The following is a 24,662-nucleotide window of genomic DNA, read 5'->3' on the forward strand; positions in this document are numbered from 1 at the left end:
CCAACGCAGCTCACTGATTAGCAGATCAAAAGCGCCCGGAACCGCCGTGCGCGGGCTCGAGGTGCACGAGCCCATTGTTCAGCGCAGCATCCCCTTTGAGGTAGGGAGGATAAATAGAGGGGCGCAGAGGGGAAATCGCTCTCTTACTCCAGCGCCAGGGGACCAGACGCAGCTCCAGCCAGCGACCCGGACGTCCGTGCGACGCACCGAGGCACGCGGTTAGCACAAGGATCAGCGGACCGCCGTGGACACTTAACAGTGAGTAAGAAGGTGAATTAGAATCATAGCAGATAAATCGGGAATAGGTATAGAGGTATCAGCATAGGCCAGCCTCGTCGACTCACTGATTTAACATCTAGTTCCAGGTAGCGGATAATAAATCATTAATAGCTGATCGTGGCCTCGTGTGATCTCGTGTTATAAGTGTGAACGCGTGTGGCACGGTGTATGCGTAAGCTCTTGGCGTGCGTAATCGGCGTACCCCAGGTGCGCGATCATAACGTGAGCGGCCAGCGCGGCGCAGAGCGGCGCAAGAGTGGGTATCGCGTGTGGAGCTGTATGTGTGTGCGCGCACGTTCACGACGTGTATAATACAGGTGCGCGATCCTAACGTGAGTGGTCAGTGTTGAGTGAGTGCCGCGCAGAGCTGTGTGTGGGAGTGCGCATACGTTCGTTACGTGTCGGATACGGATGCGCATTGGTAACGTGCCGCACAGGGCTATACTGCGAGCACGGCGTTTGATTGATGATGTGCGCACGTATGCTCGCAGCGTAGGAGCGCGGCGCGAGGCTGTAACAGTAGGGGCGTCGCGTTCGAATGCCGGCGAAACCGTAGCGGGTAATAGGGAGGTGGGGTAACGTAAACGGAATAGGGGATGCAGGCGGGAGGGACCCCGGGGGCCAACGGCCCCCACACAGAGCTTTGTGACGCCGTGTGACGCCGTGTGACGCCGTGTGACGAAGGGGGGGGGGGGGTCAAAAATCGTCCAAAAACGCGTGACGTCATTTATGGACGGCCCCATAGCGGCCAGAGGAGAGAATGGACCCATGAACAAGCACAGTAGAAAGCAAATTTAGTAAAATTAGGAAGTATAATGCAACACAGAGAGCCGTCCGTCCTCTATGGGCAGGAATTCCACACAACTCCCCCTCTGCCTAACCCCCCCTAGGTCGACTCAGCCTCAAATGAGTACCGAGTGTAAACATCGCCACGAGGGAGACAAAGGCGGCCGGGCGCGATGTTACTCCCACCCACCCACCATGCGTCGTGCCGGCACTCAGAGGCGCGACTTCTCGCTCACAGCACTTTCCCCAACTGCCGCTTGTGCCCTCCTATGCGGCTGCGTCTTTATCTTTGGTGTTCACGTCACCCAGCCCAGCCCACGCCGCCCCGCCCCTCCCCCGCTACCCCTCCCCCACCACTACTGCCCTCCCCCCATGCCCCCCTCCCACCACTGCCCTGCCCCCCCAATGGCTCAGAGCGAGAGGGAGAGGACGCCACTCCGAACCCCGCGATGTTTCCTGGGCCACGTTGAAGTCCCTCGGGGTCCGCGGACCGACTCCTCTTGCACACGCGTGAGTTCGTGAGTTCGTGAGTAAGTGGGTGGGTGGGTGAGTGAGAGAGTTCGTGAGTTCGTGAGTGAGTGGGTGGGTGAGTGAGTGGGTGAGTGAGTGAGTTCGTGAGTGAGTGAGTGAGTTCGTGAGTGAGTGGGTGGGTGGGTGAGTGAGTGAGAGAGTTCGTGAGTGGGTGGGTGGGTGAGTGGGTGAGTGAGTTCGTGAGTGAGTGAGTTCGTGAGTGAGTTCGTGAGTGAGTTCGTGAGTGAGTGAGTTCGTGAGTGAGTGAGTTCGTGAGTGAGTGAGTTCGTGAGTGAGTGAGTTCGTGAGTGAGTGAGTTCGTGAGTGGGTGGGTGGGTGAGTGAGTTCGTGAGAGAGTGGGTGTGTGAGTGAGTGAGTGAATGGGTGTGTGAGTGAGTGGGTGTGTGAGTGAGTGTGTGAGAGAGTGAGTGTGTGAGAGAGTGAGTGAGTTAGTGAGTGAGTGAGTTCGTGAGAGAATGAGTGTGTGAGTGAGTGGGTGAGTGAGTGGGTGTGTGAGTGAGTGGGTGTGTGAGTGAGTGTTTGAGTGAGTGAGTGTTTGAGTGGGTGAGTGAGTGAGTGGGTAAGTTCGTGAGTGAGTGGGTGGGTGGGTGAGTTCGTGAGTGAGTGGGTGAGTTCGTGAGTGAGTGAGAGAGTGAGTGAATGGGTGTGTGAGTGAGTGGGTGTGTGAGTGAGTGTGTGAGTTAGTGAGTGTGTGAGAGAGTGAGTGAGTGAGCTAGTGAGTGAGTGTGTGAGTGAGTGGGTGAGTGAGGGGGTGTGTGAGTGAGTTAGTTAGAGAGTGGGTGAGTGAGTTCGTGAGTGGGTGAGTGAGTGTGTGAGTGAGTGGGTGAGTTCGTGAGTGAGTGAGTGTGTGTGCGGTACAGACTTAGTCTCATACGAGTACACGGTGCGGTGTGGGATGTTTGCACACAGCGTTGTAACACGGTGAGAGTTTTTTTCTTTCTCTGGAAGATTTTATCTGGTTTATCCCAGGATGTTTCTGTTGCGCGTCGTCGCTTTCAGATGTTCTCTGTTCGCCCCAATAGCCGCATGGCTCACGGGGTTATACCTAATACATGAAACTTGAAACTAAACATTAGCGCCGACTTGGGGAGACAAAGGCGGCCGGGCGTGGGGCTGGCCAAGCCACTGCTCGCTAACAGCACTTGCCCCAACAGTCTGTCACAGGCTACACGGGGGAACTTTGTCTTTCGTGTGTGTTACAGAATTAGTCTCATACGAGTACCCGGTGCGGTGTGTTACACATCGCCACTTGGGGAGACAAAGGCGGCCGGGCGTGGTGCTTGGCCGACACCCACCCACCCCTTCGTGTGCAGGGGTGTCCTTAATAGGTGCTCGCAAACAGCACTTGTCCTCCACACATCCTCGATATAATCCTGTCCTCGGATGCTCGTCGACATGGTGTCCAGATTGTGTGGTCGGTACTTGGTCATCAACAACAACAACAGTAGAACAAAAGTTGAAACGTTGAGCAAAGGAAGAATGGACGCATGCCCGCTCGCTTTGCGATTACCCTGAGATGCAAGATGGTGCGTCGTGGTGGCAAGATGTTAACTACCTCGCCTGGTGTACAGGAGGTCGTGGGTTTAATCCCGACCCTGACGCTTGCTGCTGTATATTTGGAGTTTGCGTGTCTCTCTCTCCGTGGTCGCGTGGATTTTTTCCCCGGTCCTCCGGTTTTTCCATCCACAATTAAGAATCAACATCACGCGTTTAGAGTATTTGTCTGCTATACATTGCCACGTAAGAAGACACTTCGTTGAGCTATCGTTTGTGATCAGGTTGCTTTTGAAAAAGAGCTACATACATAGCTCAGTGCTGCCTTACCTTGTGAAATAAAAAATAAAAATCGTTTAGTTTAGAGCAGTAGTCTTTAACCTTTACCGCAGCCTTGCACCCCTTGAGTTCTCACTCGTAAAAGAAATTACAGTGCTAATGAACACACAGAGGGTTTAATGACACGAAGTAGTTGTTACTTGCGTGGCCGTGCTTAGTTTGTCTTTTATTATTATTTACCTTCTAAAAAAAATCTGTCCATGTCTCGCAGCCCAGGTTAAGAACCACTGGTGTAGTGGAGAGTAGTGTATAGTAGTGTTTAGTGTATAGCGTAGTCACCGTAGTGCATAGTGTAGTGTATAACAGTGTAGTGTATAGTGTAGTGTAGTGTATAGTGTAGTGTATAGTAGTGTATAGTGTAGTGTATAGTAGTGTTTAGTGTAGTGTATAGTAGTGTTTAGTGTAGTGTAGTGTTTAGTGTAGTGTATTGTAGAGTATAATAGTGTGTATAGCGTAGTGTATAGTAGTGTATAGTAGTGTATAGTAGTGTATAGTGTAGTGTATAGTAGTGTATAGTAGTGTATAGTGTAGTATATAGTAGTGTATAGTGTAGTGTACAGCGTAGTATATAGTGTAGTGTATAGTAGTGTTTAGTGTATAGGTTAAGAACCACTGCTTTAGAGAATGCCATCGTTCAGGCCGTCGAGAAGAGTGAGTGGGGCTTGCTCACAAGGGATGGAATGAAGGCCGGTGGGTCCAGATCGGCGTTCTTCATTGCAAGGCCCACGGCCAAATGGCAGCCCCTGGTAGCCTTTAGTGCGGCCCTCTCCACAATACACACAGAGTGACAACACCGCCCATCATCATCATCATCTTCGCGCTGTCAAACCCCCAATGATTTTCAATTGTGCGGTGACCCCCCTCGCACTGATGATGTCTTATCGGCGAAAGTGCCTCAACCCCCCCCCCCCACTGAAAACACTGGTCAACAAAAAAATATATATGGCCTGGACTTTTGCAGCTGCTTTAGACTAATTTCAGGGAGCTGATTCCAAATCTGATCTCAGATTTGCTCTATCACATCTCATTTGTATGCTATCGGCGTACCCGATTTTCATTGATTTTACCCGAAATTAACTCTGTCACTTATGATTGCAAGTTGTTGCGAGTCAGTGACTGCTTTAGTGTTAAAATATGGTGCTATTTTTTTTGGATGGTGTGTTTATAATATCATTTTATGTAGATATCCACATTTATTTAATATTTTTCTTCTGCAGTTTTTATTGAAAATGCAATATTTGATATCTCAAAAACCTGATGTGATAGACACAAACTGATGCCAGATTTGGATTCAGCACCCCAAAATTACCTTAATACCGTTGGAATACCTTATGCCAGAAAAAGTGTGTTGACCAGTGAAATGAGTGAAGAACCGTGGGCTGGAACATTGCGTTTTGTGGCAAGGAATTTCGAGCCTCCTGGAGCGCGTGCCGCGGGGAGATGGAGCGATGGGATCGTTCCATCGCAGGATCGCGAGAGATGGCCTTCATCCAGCGGTGGATTGGCCATGGCTGGTGGTGATGACGAGTCACTATGTACGCATACAGTACGTGTGTACAGGTGTGTCTGTGGTAATTGTAATGAGATAGGGTGTGAGGGAAATCCCTATTACCTCTTTGCCTGTGCTAAGAAAAGCTGTCTCGGGTGTGGACCAATCAATTTCAAGGACAGTGCATACATTATCAGAGTTGTCATTTTGTTTGCATTTTGGCCGCAAGTGTTGTGGTTAATACAAACATGATCCCTTGTATAAAGGTGTCAGTTTTGTTGCCAGTTAAAAGGGTAAAAGGCTATTACTATACGTCTGATGTAAAAGTGTATCCTCTCTCCCGAATCTCCCCCCATTAACACAACTGACGTGCTTGCGTCCGTGGATGGAATTCCTTTCCAGCTCAGACCCCGCTTGCTTGCCCATCGCCACATATATAACAGCTCTTGTTGTTGTAACAGCTCTCTCGCTGGTTCGGCAGTTCCACTGCTGGATGAAACTTTCCTGCCTGAGGTCGACCGCTTGTGTTGCGATCGAAACGTCGTGATTTATTTTATTTTTCTACCTACGTGACTTTACCGAAAGAACCAAAGAGTATGGATTCCTGCAGTCACGAAAGCTTCAAATCTAGATTGAAAGTTTATCCTGATGAACAGTTTTTTTTTGGGGAAACTGGGATGTGAATAGTGGTCACATGACATTAGAAAATCACTTTGAATTCAAAGGTCAAGCGAGGTTGCAACTTGATTCTCCGCCAGAGATGTGACAACATGATTCCAGCTTCGGGGGGGGGGGGGTGCTTAATTCAGGATGTTGGACTTTTCAAATGGCCTTTAAAGATTTTTTTTGGGGTTAGATCACGTAAATGTATAAATGTGTCGTCAAAACCCGCCACCACCACCCGACACAGCCAACTAGTAAGGGCTGTCACGTAAACAGAACGTGGCCAATTCGTCACTAGCACAGCACCACCGGTGTGTTGGAGAGCCAAGCCACAAACATTAACGACACGTTGATATATTTTACGCGATCTAACCCAAAAAAACTCTATCATGGATGATATTTGGTCGCAAAAGCCTCCGTGTGAAACCGACCTTTAAAGAGTCGCGCAGAGGCCAATTTCTTTTGGAGCGCAAGACAGTGGCCGTAAGCAACATTGGAGAGCATCATTACAACACCACCGACTGTACTGCCACCATCAAGCGCGGTGATGCAATGATGCGGCCGAACAGCTGGAGTAGTATCAGCGCTTCGGAGGAAAAACGCTGCTTATCTTATCGTAGGAGATGTGTCAAGCGACTTGGGAAGTTCCCTGCAGAAGTGACGACGGTGTATTGGTCAGTGCTTTGTAGGCGACAGAGGAGATGTCTGTGTGTGTATGTGTGTGAACTTCTTTCGCACAGTAGGCGGCCAACCGGTGCTAATCGGGAAAGACAATAGAGTGAACACCAAATAAGTAATATTTAAAAATACTTTTTTTTAAACACGCTTTAATGAAATTTACCGTACTTGTAATGGCAAAACTCTACGACTCCAGAAAGTGGCCCCGAAGCTTGCCATAACGTAAGGCGCCCGTTGTCAATTACAGCCAAAGTCAGTTGAGCGTGGACAATTAGACCCAAGCCGAAACATAACATATAAAAACATGTTTAAAAATATTTTTTTTATTTTTTTTCATAGAATATAGTATTGTCATCAGTATGACATAAGTATACCAAATTTGCAGTCGATACCACATTGGGAAGTGGGTTAAAATTGAGTTACAAGATTTGAGGATACGACAACAACAACAGTGTGAGTTAAATAAAGTTAAATAAAAGCGTGTAAAAAAAACAGTTATAAATTTAGTTAGTTTTGAATCTAGATTTAAATGTGCATGTGTTGTGTGCGTGTACGTATGTGTGCTTGTGTATGGCGATTATCTGAACCGGTCCTGGGCCTCCCCTAGGTCGACTCAGCCTCAAATGAGTACCTGGTGCGGTGTGTAAACATCTTATTTAATTTAATTTATTATTTTATCTTTAGACGTGACTTAACCGAAAGAACCAAATAATAATTCCTGCAGTCACGAAAGTTCTAAAATTAAGATTGAACCACTTCTACGGGGAAGTTTTAAGCTTATCCTTTTTTCTCTCTCTCTTCTCTCTGCCTGTGTCCTCTCTTTGGAATGTTCACACTTAAATTCTAACTTAGCAATCTTTGAAATACGTAATCAACCAGGCTATGCGTTAATTGTGTGTTGACCGACCCTCTGTGTTGTATTACATTACATTTCGATATTTTACTAGGTTATTGAATTTTAGTTTGTCCTTCTCCTGATTTTCAGGCTTGCTTGCCGTGTCATCGCACTTGCAGCACCTTGTTTTGTTGTCCACTCATTGATATGCAAATGTTTTATCTAACCCCCTCCCTCTCTCTGCCTCCTCCCCCCTCTGTATATTTAAGGCCACCCCACAGAGATGATCACTCCTCTTTGTTACCTGTGTTGCTCTCTCTATGTATCTTGGTGATATCTGTCTGCTAATATGTCTGTCTATAGTTTTCTGGTTAGATTTTATGTCGCTATTTCATTATACCTGATGATGATTGCTTGTGTTGAAATCGAAACGTCGTATGCTATTATTTAATTTAATTTATTATTTTATCTTTAGACGTGACTTAACCGAAAGAACCAAATAATAATTCCTGCAGTCACGAAAGTTCTAAAATTAAGATTGTGTAAACATCGCCACTGGGGAGACAAAGGCGGTCGGGCGTGGTGCTGGCCACCCACCCCCTCGTGTGCCGTTCTGGCTTTCATAGGTGCTCGCTAACAGCACTTGCCCCTACAGTCTGTGAAGGCTATATGGGGGATCTTTGTGTGTGTGTTCGATGGGACACGGTAGTGTAGCGGTTAGCGCGCTGCACTACGATCCTGGCGACCCCAGTTAAATTCTCGCACACGGCCACTAACAACAATGACGATTATCTGAACCGGTCATGGGCCTCCCCTAGGTCGACTCAGCATCAAATGAGTACTTGGTGCGGTGTGTAAACATCGCCACTGGGGAGACAAAGGTAGCCGGGGGTGGGTGTACCGTGCCAGCTTTCATCGGTGCTCGCAAACAGCACTAGCCCCAAAACGTCTGTTAAGGATCTTTGTCTTTGTGTATTTATGTGCGTGCGTGGGGGGGGAGCGGTGGCGCAGTGGTTAACGCGCTGGGCTCACGAACCCGGCAACGCGGGTTCGATCCCTCGCCCGCGGCTAACGTCTCAACCGGTTGGGCAGGCCTCTCCCACCATTTGAACGAGTGTCTCCTGACCATTGGCAACACAACATATGTGGTGACGCTGCTGATCCATGGAATTGCTGACACGCACAGCTTGCCCCGACAGCCTGCGTCGGCTGCTATTAGGGCGACAGCGATAGGGGGGGCGAGGGGGGGGCGAGGGGGGGTCTCATATTCACAGCACTCCGTGGACATGCACTGGAGACTTGACACTCCGTTTTATACTGGTAGGAACCACCTGGTTCCACCAGCCCACAGGGGATTATTGTGTCCGTCCGTCCGTCGTGCAGGGAGGGGCTGGGTGGAGAGGGAGGGGCTGGCTGGGGAGGGGAAGGTGGGGAGGGGCTGGGTGGGGCTGGATGGGGAGGGGCTGGGTGGGGAGGGTGGGGAGGGGCTGGGTGGGGAGGGTGGGGAGGGCTCGGTGGGGCTGAGTGGAGAGGGGAGGGTGGGGAGGGGCTGGGTGGGGAGGGTGGTGCTGGGTGGGGGGTGGGAGGGGTGGGGCTGGGTGGGGAGGGGCTGGTCACCCCGTGGTGCCCTTATAAAACTCAACGTTTAACCTACTCACACCCTCACAGTCGGGCATATTTGCGGAATACACCACGCCACCGTTGACCCTGGCCATTGACCGAGCAACCCAACGTTCCTACCAGCTCCCTCCGCAGGAATGTGTCCACGCACACCCCGGTGTCATCCTCGCAGCAGCAGCAGCAGCAGCAGCGTTGGCGGCGGCTTTCTGGCTGGCCATCGAACAAAGACGGTCGCTTCCGGACGTGCTTTTCTGCGGCCGTCTGGAACGCTCTTCCTTCCGATATTAAGAAGCCACCGGAGCTACGCACTTTTAAATCATCTCGATTGAAAACTCATTTCTTTATCACTGCCTTTTGTGTGCTCAGTTTGTTGTCCTTCCCCCCACCCCCTCGTACCTCCCATTCAGCACGGTTGGCTACGTACGGTGCGAAAGAAGTTCAACATGCATAGGCTCACATAGAGACCCATAGACTCACACAGAGACCCATAGACTCACACAGAGACAAATAGACTCACACAGAAACCCATAGACTCACACAAAGACCCATAGACTCACACAAAGACCCATCGACTCACACAGAGACCCATCAACTCACACAGAGACCCATAGACTCGCACAGAGACTCATAGACTCACACAGAGGCCAATAGACTCACACATAGACCCATAGACTCGCACAGGGACCCATAGTTTATTGGCTTCCCCCACACCTCCGATTAGCACGGTTGGCTACGTACGGTGCAAAAGAAGTTCAACACACAGTAACACAATCATAGTGCTGGCTGGAACAGTGTACGCGTCGGGGCATTCTGATGGGTTTTTTTTTCATGCACTGAGTATGTGCGCTTTATACCCAGTTCCTGGTGATTGTTTACACAGGAAGCAAACGTAGCGCCTTGACTACGAACACTTGGCAGGAGGGAGGGTTGTCAAATCACCCACACGAATGCCGCAACAAATCTCCCTTCCCATGGGCGGCGTCGAGGTGTAGTCATGTTTATTAGACATACCCTGGCTCGCCAGGAGAAGAAAAGTTCGGACTTATATCGTCTGTCTCCTGTTTATGGGATTATGCGTTCTCCCCTTTCGCGCGCGTGTTTGCTCTCCGTAACCTGGTTTTCGCCCACATGGAATAAGGAGGCCTGCCTTCATATGTGCTCGCGAACAGATCTTGCCTCAAGTGAAGGGATCTTTGTTTTGATTGTGTAGTATCGTCTGTCTCTTTTGTATGGAATGGAGCGTTCTCCCCTTTCGCGCGCGTGTGTTTGCTCTCCGTAACCTGGTTTTCGCCCACATGGAATAAGGAGGCCTGCCTTCATATGTGCTCGCGAACAGATCTTGCCTCAAGTGAAGGGATCTTTGTTTTGATTGTGTAGTATCGTCTGTCTCTTTTGTATGGAATGGAGCGTTCTCCCCTTTCGCGCGCGTGCGTTTGCTCTCCGTAACCTGGTTTTCGCCCACATGGCATAAGGTGGCGGGCCTTCATATGTGCTCGCGAACAGATCTTGCCACAAGTGAAGGGATCTTTGTTTTGATTGTGTAGTGATGCGTGCACTGTATGTTCAGAGGTTGGGGTGAGGGTTTGTGGTCTCGGTTTGCGGTTGGGTTCGGAACAGCTCACGGCGGGCGCAAGCAGAGGTCAGACCAGAGGCTTGGCACCATCACTGCCACCACCAAACACAGCCACCCACCACACACTGTCACCAGCACACACAAACACCACCACCACCACACCATCACCACTACCACACACCATCACCACCACCACACACAAACACCACCACCACCACTCCATCACCACTACCACACACCATCACCACCACCACACACAAACACCACCACCACCACACCATCACCACTACCACACAATCACCACCACACCATCACCACTACCACACACAATCACCACCACCACACCATCACTGCGACCACCAAACACAGCCATCCACCACACACTGTCACCACCACACACAAACACCACTACCACACCATCACCACTACCACACAATCACCACCACACCATCAGCACCACCACACACAATCACCACCACCACACCATCACCACTACCACAAACTGTCACCACCACGATCGCGCACCATCACCACCACACACAAACACCACCAACACCACACCATCACCACTACCACACAATCACTACCACACCATCACCACTACCACACATGATCACCACCACCACACCATCACCACTACCACACAATCACCACCACCACTACCACACAATTACCACCACCACACCATCACCACCACCACACACCACCACCACTACCACCACACACAATCACCACCACCACCACCACCTGCACCACACCACCACCACACACCATCAATACCAGCCATTCGCCACCTAGCCTGGCCTGTGCCAGGCTAGGTGCACGTTGAGGCCACGTGAAGTGTCGGAGGCTCGCTGACAGGAGGAGGTCAGGGGACAGACCCAGCAGGTGCCATGGGTTGGCTGACTGAGATGACCTACAGATGCACCACCAACTGCACCGCCCACTATGCCAACTTGCTGCGTTTTATCCGCCCGACGCTCGGCTCGTTGTTGTGAGCGTCGCTACCTCTGCCCTCCGTTGTTGTTGCTGCTGGAGGGCGACTGCCTCCAAACTGTCCAGCAGCAGCAGCGTCCTCCTCCTCCACAGAGGCCGATCTTGACGACTCCGCTGACAGGAGGTCTCGGAACAGACCCCGGTGGGCGAGGCTGCGCCGACTCTACAGAGGATGGCAAAAGTCCTCGTGTGCGAATACCTGGGCAGGTGGGGGGGCGGGGGGGGTTGGGGCCGGGGGGCGGGGCGGGGCGGTTGGGACTGGGGGGCGGGGGCGTTGGGACTGGGGGGCGGGGGTTGGGACTGGGGGGCGGGATGGGACTGGGGGGCGGGGCGGTTGGGACTGGGGGGCGGGATGGGACTGGGGGGCGGGGGGGTGTTGGGACTGGGGGGCGGGGGTTGGGACTGGGGGGCGGGATGGGACTGGGGGGCGGGGGGGTGTTGGGACTGGGGGGCGGGGGTTGGGACTGGGGGGCGGGATGGGACTGGGGGGCGGGGGGGTGTTGGGACTGGGGGGCGGGGGTTGGGACTGGGGGGTTGGGACTGGGGGGCGGGGGTTGGGACTGGGGGGCGGGGCGGTTGGGACTGGGGGGCGGGATGGGACTGGGGGGCGGGGGGGTGTTGGGACTGGGGGGCGGGGGTGTTGGGACTGGGGGGCGGGGGGGTTGGGACTGGGGGTTGGGGCGGTTGGGACTGGGGGGCGGGGCTCACCCAACAATGGAACCGGTCTGACGACATTCAGTGACCTCGCCTCCAGGAAGGGTCGCTTGCCGGCACTTTGCTCTTCACGGCAAGTCTTGCATGTTCTCGTCATCGCGCTGGGCGTGAGACGACCCAGGTACTGAGTGTTTGGATGGTGACAGCCACAAAGAATTTGACTGACAGCCAAATATATATATTTTTTCATTATTTACATGCATGTAATTTTTTTGCAAACCACGCCAGAATGTGTGATGCCGATCGTGGTGATCGTGCCATGGTGTGATCGCGTTCCATGACGGGAGTGTGCGCGTCTTCATCTGCAGTGCCGGTGGTGATGGTGTGGGGGAGCGGCGGCGCAACGGTTAGCGCGCTGCCCCACGAACCCGGCGACCCGAGTTCGATTCCCGCTCACGGCCGAACACGCAGTGACGATTTTCTGAACCGGTCCTGTTACATCGCCGCTAGGGAGACAAAGGCGGCCGGGCGTGGCGCTGGCCACCCACCCCTTCGTGTACCGTGTCGGCCTTCACAGGTGCTCGCTAACAGCGCTTGCCCCAACAGTCTGTCGAGGCTATACGGGGGATCATTGTCTTGTTTCTGTCTCCCCTGTCACTCCCGTAGACGGAGCAAAGCGAGAAATTCATCCAGCCGGAATAAAACAACAACGGACAAACCCCGACGGTGCCAGGCCCTGACCTCAGTGCCCCAGGGCATTGTGGGCTTCCAGGCGCGGGTCGGTGGCGGTGCGGCAGCGGCGGTCGGCAGGAGGTGAGAGCGGAGTGGGTCGGGGCGTCCATGGAGGAGACGGAGCCGCCGGGCGGCGAGCTGCAGCGGCTGCCGTGGTTCGTGGCCGCGTCGCAGGTGCTGGGCCTGCTGTGCGTGGTGCTAGTCGCCGTGTGGACGGCGTACTTCCGCGGCGGCTTTGCCTGGGAGGGCGACCTCCTCTTCAACGTCCACCCGCTCTGCATGGTCATCGGCATGGTGTTCCTCTACGGGGAAGGTGGCCACTCGCCCCACATGCCCGCCGATCCGCACGTCCCCTCGCCGACCGATTTGCTTGATCCCTCGCTCGCTCACTCGCTCGCTCACTCACTCACTCGCTCACCCCCTCACTCGCTCACTCCCTCACTCGCTCGCTTGTCCGCCCAGCCACTCACTCAATTGCTCGCTCACTCACTAACTCACTCGCTCCCTCACTCGCCCCTCACTCGCTCACCCCCTCACTCGCTCACCCCCTCACTCGCTCACCCCCTCACTCGCTCACCCCCTCACTCGCTCACTCCCTCACTCGCTCACCCCCTCACTCGCTCACCCCCTCACTCGCTCGCTTATCCGCCCGGCCACTCACTCAATTGCTCGCTCACTCACTCACTTGCTCGCTCCCTCACTCGCCCCCTCACTCGCTCACCCCCTCACCCGCTCGCTTGTCCGCCCGACCACTCACTCAATTGCTCGCTCACTCACTCACTCGCTCCCTCGCTCGCTCGCCCCCTCACTCGCTCACCCCCTCACTCGCTCGCCCCCTCACTCGCTCGCCCCCTCACTCGCTCGCCCCCTCACTCGCTCGCCCCCTCACTCGCTCGCCCCCTCACTCGCTCGCCTCCTCACTCGCTCACTCGTCCGCCCGGCCACTCACTCAATTGCTCACTCGTTCGTTCACTCGCCTGCCCGTTCATCCCCTTGTCTGCCCGCTCGCTCGCTCGCTCACCTACTTACTCAGTCACTTGCTCACTCACTCACCTGCCTGCTTACCTGCCCGCTCGCTCCCTCCCGGTACCTCTGCTTAGCACAGTTGGCTACAAACAGTGCGAAAGAAATTCAACAAACATGCATACATACGCACTCACCCGCTCACTCACTCACTTACTACCCCACTCACTTGCGCAGACAGACGCTATGTATGTATGTTGAACTTCTTTCGCACTTTACGTAGCCAACCGAGCTAAGCGGAGGTGCAGAGGAAGGACAACAGAGCACAGTTGCCACAGAATTAATGAAATCCAGTTGATTGATGCAAGTGTTTTTTTTATTTAAAGCTTTCGTGACTGCAGGGATTCATATTCTTGGTTTTTTCGGTAAAGTCACGTAGAAGGGAACTAATAAAATAATAAACATATATTTTTATTAATTTACCTTCTACGTGACTTTACCGAAAAAACCAAGAATATGATGTGAGTGGATTTACTTTTAATTAATTTCTCTTGAATCAACGCACAGCAAGCTGGGTTCGATTCCTGCTCACGGCTAAGACCGGTGACGGTTAATCTGAAGGAGTCCTGTGCCTCCCCTAGGTCGACTCAGCCTTAAATGAGTACCTAGTGCGATGTGTAAACATCCCTTATGGGGAGATAAAGGCGGTCGGGCGTAATGCTGGCCACCCACCCCCCTCGTGTGCCGTGCCGGCCTTCATAGGTCCTGCTCGATAACAGCACTTGCCCCAACAGTCTGTTTAGGCTCTGCAGGGGATCTTTGTATTTGTCTGTGTAGGAGTGGGGGGTGGTAGTGTAGTGGTTAGCGCTCTGCGTCACGAACCCGGCGATTCCCGCAGACGGCGAAAACCAGTGACGATTATACGAACCGGGCCTCCCCTAGGTCAACTGAGCCTCAAATGAGAATCTACTTCGGTGTGTAAACATCGCGTCTGGGGAGACGATGCTGGCCTGGCATGGTGCTAGCCACCCACCTTCATAGGTGTTGCTCGCTAACAGCACTTTCCACAACACGGAGGGGTTTTTTGTTTACACGTAAGCTTTTGCTATCGATGGTATCCATAATAAAGGTTTTTTTTAATGAGCTAGATTGCGTAAATACCAATGCGTCGGTAGTCTGTTGAATTCTACATGGGGTGGGCTGGCTGGGGAGGTCATCTTCGTCTTTGTGCGACTCCTTGCTTCCCGACAGCCATCCTCATCTTCAGGATCTTCAGGAACGAGCCGAAGAAGAGCGTGAAGATCATACACGGCATCGTTCACGTCGGCGCCCTCATCGCCGCCATAATCGGTGAGCCTCCGCTCCGAGCGTCTTCGCGCTCAATACGCGTCTGCACGTACGTAGAACTTCTTTCGTGCCGTGCTAGAGCCAGCCATGCTCATCAGAGGTGCGGGGGGAAGGACAACAAACTGAACACAAAAATGACTTCGAAGGAAATGTGTTTGTCAATCTCGATGATTTATTTAATCTTATCTTAATGAGATTTATTTCACGCCTTCACCAAGGCGCTTTACAGCAATTATACAATTGTACATAGCATGATCATAATTTGAAATTAAGAATTGGGTTATTCTTCTTGGTTCTTTTGGTAAAGTCACGTAGAAGGGAAATAATAAAATAATAAAAATATAACATAATAAAATAATTCTCACGACGTTTCGGCCACAACGCAAGCAGCCGTCCTCAGGTGAAGAACATGTCTGTCGAGAAGACAGAGTCTAAATGAGATGACAGAGTCTAAATGAGAAGACAGAGTCTAAATGACAGACATGTTCTTCACCTGAGGACGGCTGCTTGCGTTGTGGCCGAAACGTCGTGAGAATTATTTAATTATGTTTTATTTTTATTATTTTATTATTTCCCTTCTACGTGACTTTACCGAAAGAACTAAGAAGATGAATCCCTGCAGTCACGAAAGCTTTAAATCGAAATTGGGTTATTGTACGTGGTGTAGTTTTGATGCAGTAAAGCAAGATGGATTGATAAGGAGGGGTTGGGATAGGCCTGCTCGTAGTTGGGGGGGGGCATAGCTCCAGTGGTTTCCTAATATCGGAAGGAAGAGCTTTCCAGACGGCCGCAGAAGCGCATCTGAAAGCGCGCGATGCGGTGACCGTCTTATTTCAATGGCTAGCCAACAGCCGTTGCCGCTGCGAGGACGAACGGAGTTCACGTGGTCATGGTTAATGCTGTTTGACGAGGTCACCAAGGTATTTTAGTTCAGTCGTTCCAGTCCCACTCCTGCTAGCGGTGTTGCATCACGGGACAAATCGTCCGTCACACGGGCGGCGCTCTGATGTGTCCCCGGCTCGCGCTGCGCGCTGTTTGGTGCTTCGGCACCTCGATTGGGTTGCTCACTCTCTCGCTCGATCGCGTAGTTGTCGGCTTTCTTGGGTGGCTTGGAGATGTTAACGACCTCGCCTGGTGTGGAGCAGGTTGTGGGTTCGATCCCGACCCTGATGCCTGCTGTATGTTTAGAGTTTGCGTGTCCTTCCCAGGGTCGCGTGAATTTTTCTCCAGGTGCCCCTGGTTTTTCTCTCCAACATTGAGAATCAACTTGCGTTACGAGTATTTGGCAGCGATAAATGTCCACATGATAATCCACTTCGTTGAGCCATCATTTGTGGCCAGGTCACTTTTTAAAAAGAGCTGTATAGCTCAGTGAGCCTAAGCTGGTGAAATAAAAATAAAGTTTACTTTAGTTTGGGAGCCATACCCAGGCTCGCCAGGAGGTACAGCAAATGTGGACTCCACCTGTTCCACCTGCATGGGATAGAGCGTTGCTCCCTCGCATGCACGCGTGGGTTTTCTCCTACTCCACGTATAAGCACTCATTCATTGGCCCTTGATGCCTTAATATATAGAGGGCTGCAGAGCTTGGCCAATTGTTGACCCCGACTCACCGCGGAGGCTGCTGCTGCTGTTGCTGCCTTCCCCGCTCCTCGACTGTGGTCCCCTCCTCCTGGCGTCTCCGAGTCGTCCCCCCTCTCTCTCTCTGTCTGTACGACAGCGAGCGGACACCGTGCGGTTGTGGCACGGCGTTTACACGGTGACGTCGTCATCACGACGTGTGCCCGGCCAACGTTCTTGGTTTGCTTTGTCTGCGGTGTGCAGATCTAGGCGAAGACGACGTTTGCTTGCAATAAGAAAGTTTATTAATGACAACAACAAAAAACAGACCGTACGTTCTGCCAGAGTGCTGTACGGTGACCTCACTGCATTGTCGGCTCTGTGTTGAAACGTGCGCGTGCAATGTTACCGGAGGATTTTTGATCTTGTTGTTTTTAAACTCCAGTTTGCTGTACAAAGATGGAACACATTTCTTGAACTGAGGGGAGGTTATTACAGTATGGGAAGAGCTGGGTATGCGGGGGGGGTGGGGGGAGCAAAGAGACGATGACGACGACGATAATGATGATGACGAGGACGACGACGATGACGACGACGATGATGCCGACAATGACGACGACGATGATGATGACGATGACGAGGACGACGACGACGACGATGATGCCGACGATGATGACGACGATGACGATGACAACGACGATGACGACGACGATGATGATGATGATGATGAAGACGACGATGATGACAATGACGACAATGACAGGAGAGGGAATTCCAGAATGGAGCAAGGCGAGGGTAGAAGCAGTGTGGTGAGTGGGCGAGTGAATGAGTGAGCGAGCGAGCGGGTGGGTGATGGAGTCACATTGTGATCCTGGGTAACACGTGTGCGTGTATGTGTGTGAAGCGCCTCGCAGTAGTGTAGCGGTTAGTGCGACGCGCTACGAATCTGGCAACCCGAGTTTGATTCCCGCTCATGGTCAACACCAGTGACGATTATATATTATCTGAACCAGTCTTGGGCCTCCCCTAGGTCGACTCAGCCTCAAGTGAGTACCTAGTGCAATGTGTAAACATCGCCCACACCACCACCTCGTGTACCGTGCCGGCCTTCATAGGTGCTACTCGCTAACAGCACTTGCCCCAACAGTCTGTTAATGCTATGCGGGGTGATCTTTCTACGTGTGTGTATATTTGCGTGTGTGCCGGCCTTCATAGGAACTACTAACTCACAGCACTTGCCCCAACAGTCTGTTAAGGCTATAGAAGTGGGGGCGGGGGGGACCTTTGTCTTTATCTTTGACGCATGTCGCCCCCGCAGGACTGGTGGCCGTGTTCGACTTCCACCAGATGAAGGGCTACCCGCACCTCTACAGCCTGCATAGCTGGTGCGGCCTCGGCTTGGTCATCCTCTACTTCGTGCAGGTAATCGTGGCGTGCGCCCCCCCCCCCTCCCACCCCCATGGGATAGAATCGGAAATGTTTATCAAGACTGATGTTCCAATACGGGCGGTACAGCAGGTGAGGGGCTCCACACACTGGGCGTGATTGTTTGTCGCTAACGAATAAGAGGGGGCCCTGCGTGGATTCATCTCCGGATCCTCCAGTTTGTCACTCCACATTTAGAATCAGCATCACGTGTTGAGAGCATTTGGCTGCTATACATGTCCACATAAGCCACTTCGTTGAGCTATCGTTTGTGATAGCCAGGTCGCTTTTGAAAAAGAGCTATATTGATCAGTGGGCATTACCTGGTAAAATTAAAAGAGTTTATCTTCTTGGTTCTTTCGGTAAGTCACGTAGAAGGAAAATAATAAAATAATATTATTTCCCTTCTACGTGACTTTACCGAAAGAACCAGGAAGATGAATCCCTGCAGTCACGAAAGCTTTAAATCGAAATTTAAAAGAGTTTAGTTTTTAAACTAGATTCGAAGCTTCCGTGACTGCAGGAATTACTCTTTGGTTCTTTCGGTAAAGTCACGTTGAAAATAAAATGAAATAGTAATAGAATACGACGTTTTGGTTGCAACAGAAGCAACCATCATCAGGTAAGAATGAATGATTAAACCACAGACACTGGAGCAGCATAGGCAGACACACGTGCAGAGAGAGACACACACAAAGACCTGTCAGTTATGTTGCCAGATAAAAGGGTAAAACACCAATTATCATATTTTGCTACTGGCAAAGGAGGTTCCAATGGTGTAAATGCTTACCCCGAGCTCTCATACTCTGATGGTGCATTGTCTTTGAGTTGTGCGCCTTTTGGCGTCATCTGGTCCAACACCATGTGAGACGAGGCTCTAATAAAAGCTGTCTCGGGTGTGGACCAGTCAATTTCATAGGACAGTGCATACATTATCAGGGTTTTTGTTTGCATTCCGACCGCAGGTATTGTGGTCAATGCAAACATGACTCCTTGTAAAAAAAAAAGGTGTCAGTTTTGTTGCCAGATAAAAGGATAAAAAAAAGAATTATTATAATAACCAAAGAGTAGCTTAGTTTTTAGTTTTAGCCAATTAGTAAGGGGTTGTCACGTTATAACAAACCCATGACCTCCTGCATACCGAGCGAGGGAGCTAACATTTCGCCACCGCGGCTGCAATCGGGTAGTGGTGGGGTTTAACGAAGAGTTAATATTTCGCGCAATCCAGCCCAAAAAGAAACCTTTAGTGTGGATGTGCTGTTATGTTTGTGTGGGAGAGCGTCGTTAATAGACCAGCGGCGTCTCGTCTCGTCATGGCCTATTATACAGGGTGTTTAAAAGAGATGGACACAATTTCAAAGCAGTATACTTCACGATGGCAACATGTTACAATTACACAAAAAGTTACGAACGGTTTAATGAGTTATTAAGTTTTACTAACCATTTTATAAATGCTCTATGTGCCCTCCACCTGCTGTACGGACAACATCGAGACGATAGTTGAATTCGTCCCAAACGCCTCTCAAAATGTCTTCTTCCACTGAAGTCACCGCTGCCGTGATTCTGTTTTTGAAATCATCCAGATTAGTCGCTAGTGGTGGCACAAAAACACGGTCTTTCACGTGTTCCCACAAGAAAAAGTCGCAGGGTGTGATGTCTGGGGATCTTGAGGACCAAGAGTGTAGCGCCAAGTCTTGGGGTCCCGTGCGACCTATCCAACATTGAAGCGGTGTGTCTTGCGAATGACTGCGGCTAGGGGCTGTTTGTGCGAGAGGTAATTATTTAAAAATTATATGCCCCGCCCTCTCTATGCCCCGCCCTTTCAAGTGGTAAGAGTTTCATTCATGGGCGGTTCGTGGTTGCAGAGATATAGCGATTTCAAATCTGGTCCATCTTTTTAAATCCTTTATATTAAGTTCGCTAGCTTGCTTGCTTGCGTGCTTGCGTGCTTGCTTGCTTGCTTGCTTAGGACCGTGCAAATCTTTCGGTCGTTTTTTAACCCACTTCCCATGATCCAATCGACCTGACATTTAGCACACAGACTCGTTGTGCTTGACAATTTATTTTCGTGAAATTTTTTTTCCAAAATTTTACACTGTTTAGGGAAAATAAATTAAATATTCAATTACCAATTGCTTAATTGTGGCAGGCAATCATCTGACCCATAGGTGGCAGCCATCTCAAGCCAGAGGACGAGAGGACTCTAGCCGCCACGCATATAAAGGATTTATAGTGAAAAACTTAGTTTTTACGGGTTAACTTTTTTTAAACACCCTGTATAGACAAGGAGATAGCAGATCAGCTGGGAGCCAGTTTTGGTGTCTGAACGACGGAAATTTGGAATGACCGTGGCCCGCAAACGGTCAACTGATCTCAAATTATGGATGTTTTGTCTCCTCTTTGCCGCAGTGGCTGCTGGGGTTCGGCTTCTTCCTGTTCCCGCGGGCGGCGCAGGAGTCGCGCTCCGCCTACCGCTCGCTCCACACCTTCTTCGGCCTAGCGCTCTTTGCGCTCTCCATCGCCACGGCAACGATGGGTCTCACCGAGAAGCTGATCTACGCCATCGGGTGTGTGCCCTTGCTCCCCACCCCCACCACCACTACCACCCCGACACGCACACACACTAAGACAAAGATCCCCCTCATAGCCTGTAACAGACTGTTGGGGCAAGTGCTGTTAGGGAGCACCTATGAATTCGATTCGGCTGAACAAAAGCTGTTTAGGCATGCGGTGACTTGGCATGCGGGCTACATGGCCCAGCCAACGCAGCCTTGCCTGCCGGAGGAGCTCACCGATGGGACTTTGTCCACATCTTTCAAGGAATTGTGAGCTCTTCACACAATCCAGCCTGGTTAAACCCAGGATGGATCCTAGGCAGGCCAGCCTAAATGTTTCTAACCAGCAAAGATGTTCCATTAGGGGGGTCCATGTTTCGCAAGCGTAGAGAAGGGAGGAAATGACTGTGGCCGAGAAGACCTGAAGTTTCGTGCGGAGCGACAGACCAGGTAGCTATCACACAGCGTTACGCAACCAATGAAAAGATAATGCCGCTTGACTGATTCGGAGTGAGACCTCTGCTGTTATAAGCACATTGCCCAGATATGGGAAACTCTCCACTCTCTCCACAACTGCTGCATCACCAATTGAGAGTTGTGGGGGTGGAGTGTCCGATAGTACAAAATACCCTTAGCAGGTGCTTAGTTTTGGTGGGGCTGATGGTAAGGCCCCACCTCTTCGTGGCAAGCTCCAGGTTTAGCAGCAGCACCTCCAACTACTCCTCTGAGTAAGCAGCTATTACCAGATCATCGGCATATATAACATGGTTGAGCAATAGGGAGCCATCCCTTGACCGCACCCGGGCATCGATCAGCCTCCCATTATATCTGTACCAGATGGAAATTCATCCAGTACAGCTATTGAAGGCTTCACGAAATACGTGGTCAAAATAGATGTTAAATAATGTGGGAGCCAGAGGACATCCCTGTCGCACCCCAAGGTGTACAGCGAATGGCTCCGACTCCCGGCCACGTCGTTTTACCCGGGCCCGCTCACCATCATGAAGGTCCTTAATGATCGTGAGCAGAGGGTCAGGGACTCCGAAAGCACGAAGAACAACCCAGAGCCCAGGCCTACTGATGGTATCATAGGCCTTGACCAGGTCAAGAAAGCAGAGATGTAGGTCTTGTTGGAATTCCCTACACCTCTGCTGTAGCAAACGGACAGAAAATATGACATCCATGCAGGACCGCCCTTTCCTGAAACCACATTGAGGCTCCGCAAGCCTCTCCTCACATACACCCACACACATAAACACCCACACACACACACGTAGGCGTGTGTGGGTTGCGTTGGGTGTGATGTTGGCTGTGTTTGTTGCTATGGTTGTTTGTTGTGATGATTGTGTCGTTTTCTGTGGTTGTGTTGTTGGTTGTGCGTTGGTTGCGACTGTCACGATTGTCGTGCCGGCTCGGCCACAGGGACCGTTACGGCGAGTACCCGGCGGAGGGGATCCTCGCCAACTGCCTGGGCCTGGCACTGATCGCGTTCGGCACCGCGGTGGCGTACGTGGTGACGCGCGACGAGTGGTGCTACCGGCGGCACGACGGCGAGGAGGCGCCGCTCTCACTGCACTTCCAGCGGTTCAGCGACGAGCGCGCCGACTGAGCGAGCCGACTGAGCGCACCGACTGATCCACACGCTCCTGCCTTAGACTCAGACTCCCTCCCCCCTTCCTTCCCTCTCTACCCCCATCCCTCTGTCCCTTCCCCTCCCTCTCCTCCCCTCCCTTCCCCCCTCCCTCCCCCCTTCTCTCCCCCCCTCCCCCCTTCCCTCCCCCCCTCCCTCCCCCCCATCCCTCCCTCCCCTGCTCCCCCCTCCCTCATTCTCCTCCCTCTCCTCCCTCCATCTCCTCCCTGTCCTCCCTCCCTGCCTCTCCTCCCCTCCCTCCCTTCCCCCCTCCCCCCCTTCCTCCCCTTCCCTCCCTCCCCCCTTCCCTCCCTCCCTCCCCCCTTCCCCCCTCCCTTCCCCCTTCCCTCCCTCCCCTGCCTCGCTCCCCCCCCTCCCTCCGTCTCCTCCCTCTCCTCCCTCCCACACCTCCCCCACCTCCCTCCCTCTTCTCCCTCCCTCCCCGTAGTCACATTGATTTTTCTCAGGGTCTCTCCCCCGGTTATTCCGTCCACATTTTGAAACATGCGTCTAAAATATTTGGCTGCTATAAATTTGCAGGCGATAAGCCACTTCGTTGAGCATTTGTGATCGCCAGGTTGCTTCTAAAAAAAGAACTATATAGCTCAGTGGGCCTTACCTGGTAATATAAAAAGGTTTTTTTAATAAACACAAAATGTTTATAGTTCATAGGTTGTGTCCGGGCTCACTGGTTTCAAGTATCAAAATAAAAAAAATCCGATTAGCACGGTCGGTTATGTAGAGTGCGAAAGAAGTCCACACAAAATCAGAACTATTTAATTACACTTGAGGAATCCGATGAGCTATAAAGCTTTTTTCTTTTCACAGATGTCCAGTAGGGAGGGGTCGGAACGTTACGACCAAAAAAAGGCAAATTTTCGAGCGAGTCAAACCTGTAAATACGTCTTGAGACTAGGCGGACGACTTTGTTGACAAATCTTCTTGGTTCTTTCGGTAAAGTCACGTAGAAGGAAAATGATAAATGATTTTATTATTTTCCTTCTACGTGACTTTACCGAAAGAACCAAGAAGATGAATCCCTGCAGTCACGAAAGCTTTAAATTGAAATTTGTTGACAAAGTCGTCGTTTGTGGAGTCAACGCGACTGGCGTCTGCTTCTTAACGAAGCAGACCGAGGCTCGGGCAGCGGTGGCGCGGGGCAGTGGTCGTGAAACTCGCCCGAGGAAACGCCACAGACCACGGCATGCCCCCGTGGTGCTTTTGCCTGTTGACCTTCCGATCAACGCGGGTTATTTCACGGGGCGCACCGCGATGCCCGACGTTTCACTCCACGTGCCTGTGCACCGTTGCCAGCGTGGCAACGGCAGCAGAAGCGGCAGTGGCATCGCCAAACGATTTGTCAGATATTCGTCCGATTCTCAACATCATTTGAGGGCATTAAAAAAAAAACTGCAGTTGGCATTTTTATTTTTTATTCACGTCATCATCAAGGTCTCGATGCTTACGATATATGTACAATGTAGCATGTTTTGGTTTGCATATGGTTGTGTTTATTAGCAGATTTCCAATTTATGACACTGTAATCATTCATTCTGGAACGTAACGTTAGTTGGGACATACATGTGAGTGTGTGTAGTGGTTAGCGCGCTGCACTATGAACCTGGTGACCCGGGTTCGATTCCCGCTCACGGCCAACACCAGTGACGATTATCTGAACCGGTCCTGGGCCTCCCCTAGGTCGACTCAGCCTGAAATGAGTACCTGGTGCAGTGTAAACATCGCCACTGGGGAGACAAAGGCGGTCGGGCATGGTGCTGGCCACCCACCCCCTCGTGTACCGTTCCAGCTTTCATAGGTGCTCGCTCACAGCACTTGCACCTACAGTCTGTTAAGGCTATACGGGGGATCTTTGTCTTTGTATCTATAGCCATTGCGGGGAAGTGCACCTAGCCTGGCACAAGCGCCGTGGTGATGTCAGCACCACTAATTCGTGGCACATTGCGGCTGTTGCTCTTATAGCGACTGGAGAGCTGATGCAGTGGTTCACGTGCTGTGCAATGAACCCGGCATGTCGAGTTAAGAGTCCTGCTCGCGACAAAGAGCAGTGGCGAATATTATAAGCGAGTGTGGGCCTCCCTTAGGTCGACTCGGCCTTAAATGAGTACCTTGCGCGGTGTGTAAACATCAGAGGCGGAGAGACAAAGGCAGCCGGGCATGGTGTTGGCCACTCACCCACCTCGTGGGGCCGTGTTGGCCTTCATAGGTGCTGCTCGCTTAACTGCAGTTGAAGGCTATGTATTTGGCCCCGTGCTGTCTCTCCTCCTGTGATTGTGACGAGATCATGGGCCGGCTCAATGTCCCTCCTGTGCCCCTCCTGTGCTAATCGGAGGTGCGGCATCAGTTTCGAATTTCGACGACCATGGGGTGGCTACGTTGTGTCACGTGTGTTTACCCAAACTGTGCATGTAACGTTGTAAAATACAGGATGTATGTGAAGGTTTTTTTGAATGAATTTTGCGGTTTTGTATTCTGAAGCGGCGTCTATGTTGCGA

General features: G+C 51.6%; 1 protein-coding gene across 2 annotated transcripts; it reads left to right on the top strand.

Annotated features, from left to right (window-relative positions):
* Window positions 1-1,437: 1,437 nt before the first annotated feature.
* LOC133358292 (transmembrane ascorbate-dependent reductase CYB561-like) lies at window positions 1,438-24,611 on the top strand. 2 transcript variants are annotated; one of them, XM_061576530.1, is made up of 6 exons: window positions 1,438-1,575; window positions 12,604-12,982; window positions 14,884-14,982; window positions 17,858-17,961; window positions 20,374-20,531; window positions 21,942-24,611. In XM_061576530.1, the coding sequence occupies exons 2-6, from the start codon at window positions 12,778-12,780 to the stop codon at window positions 22,126-22,128; spliced, it is 753 nt and encodes a 250-aa protein (XP_061432514.1). In that variant the 5' UTR covers window positions 1,438-1,575; window positions 12,604-12,777; the 3' UTR covers window positions 22,129-24,611. The 2 variants fall into 2 exon arrangements, with proteins under 2 accessions (XP_061432514.1, XP_061432513.1); XM_061576529.1 differs by having other exon boundaries at window positions 1,477-1,595.
* The last annotated feature ends 51 nt before the right edge of the window (window positions 24,612-24,662 follow it).

The sequence above is a fragment of the Lethenteron reissneri genome, chromosome 61 (assembly GCF_015708825.2).
Source record: "Lethenteron reissneri isolate LAM-NWPU_2019-01 chromosome 61, ASM1570882v1, whole genome shotgun sequence".
NCBI classification, from domain to species: Eukaryota; Metazoa; Chordata; class Hyperoartia; order Petromyzontiformes; family Petromyzontidae; genus Lethenteron; species Lethenteron reissneri.

Excerpts from the sequence above, each read along its gene's own strand:
- LOC133358292 (XM_061576530.1), top strand. The coding sequence starts at position 12,778 with ATGGAGGAGACGGAGCCGCCGGGCGGCGAGCTGCAGCGGCTGCCGTGG. Across the intron at positions 12,983-14,883 it reads GGTGTTCCTCTACGGGGAAG|CCATCCTCATCTTCAGGATC; the intron begins GTGGCCACTCGC and ends GCTTCCCGACAG. Across the intron at positions 17,962-20,373 it reads TCATCCTCTACTTCGTGCAG|TGGCTGCTGGGGTTCGGCTT; the intron begins GTAATCGTGGCG and ends TCTTTGCCGCAG.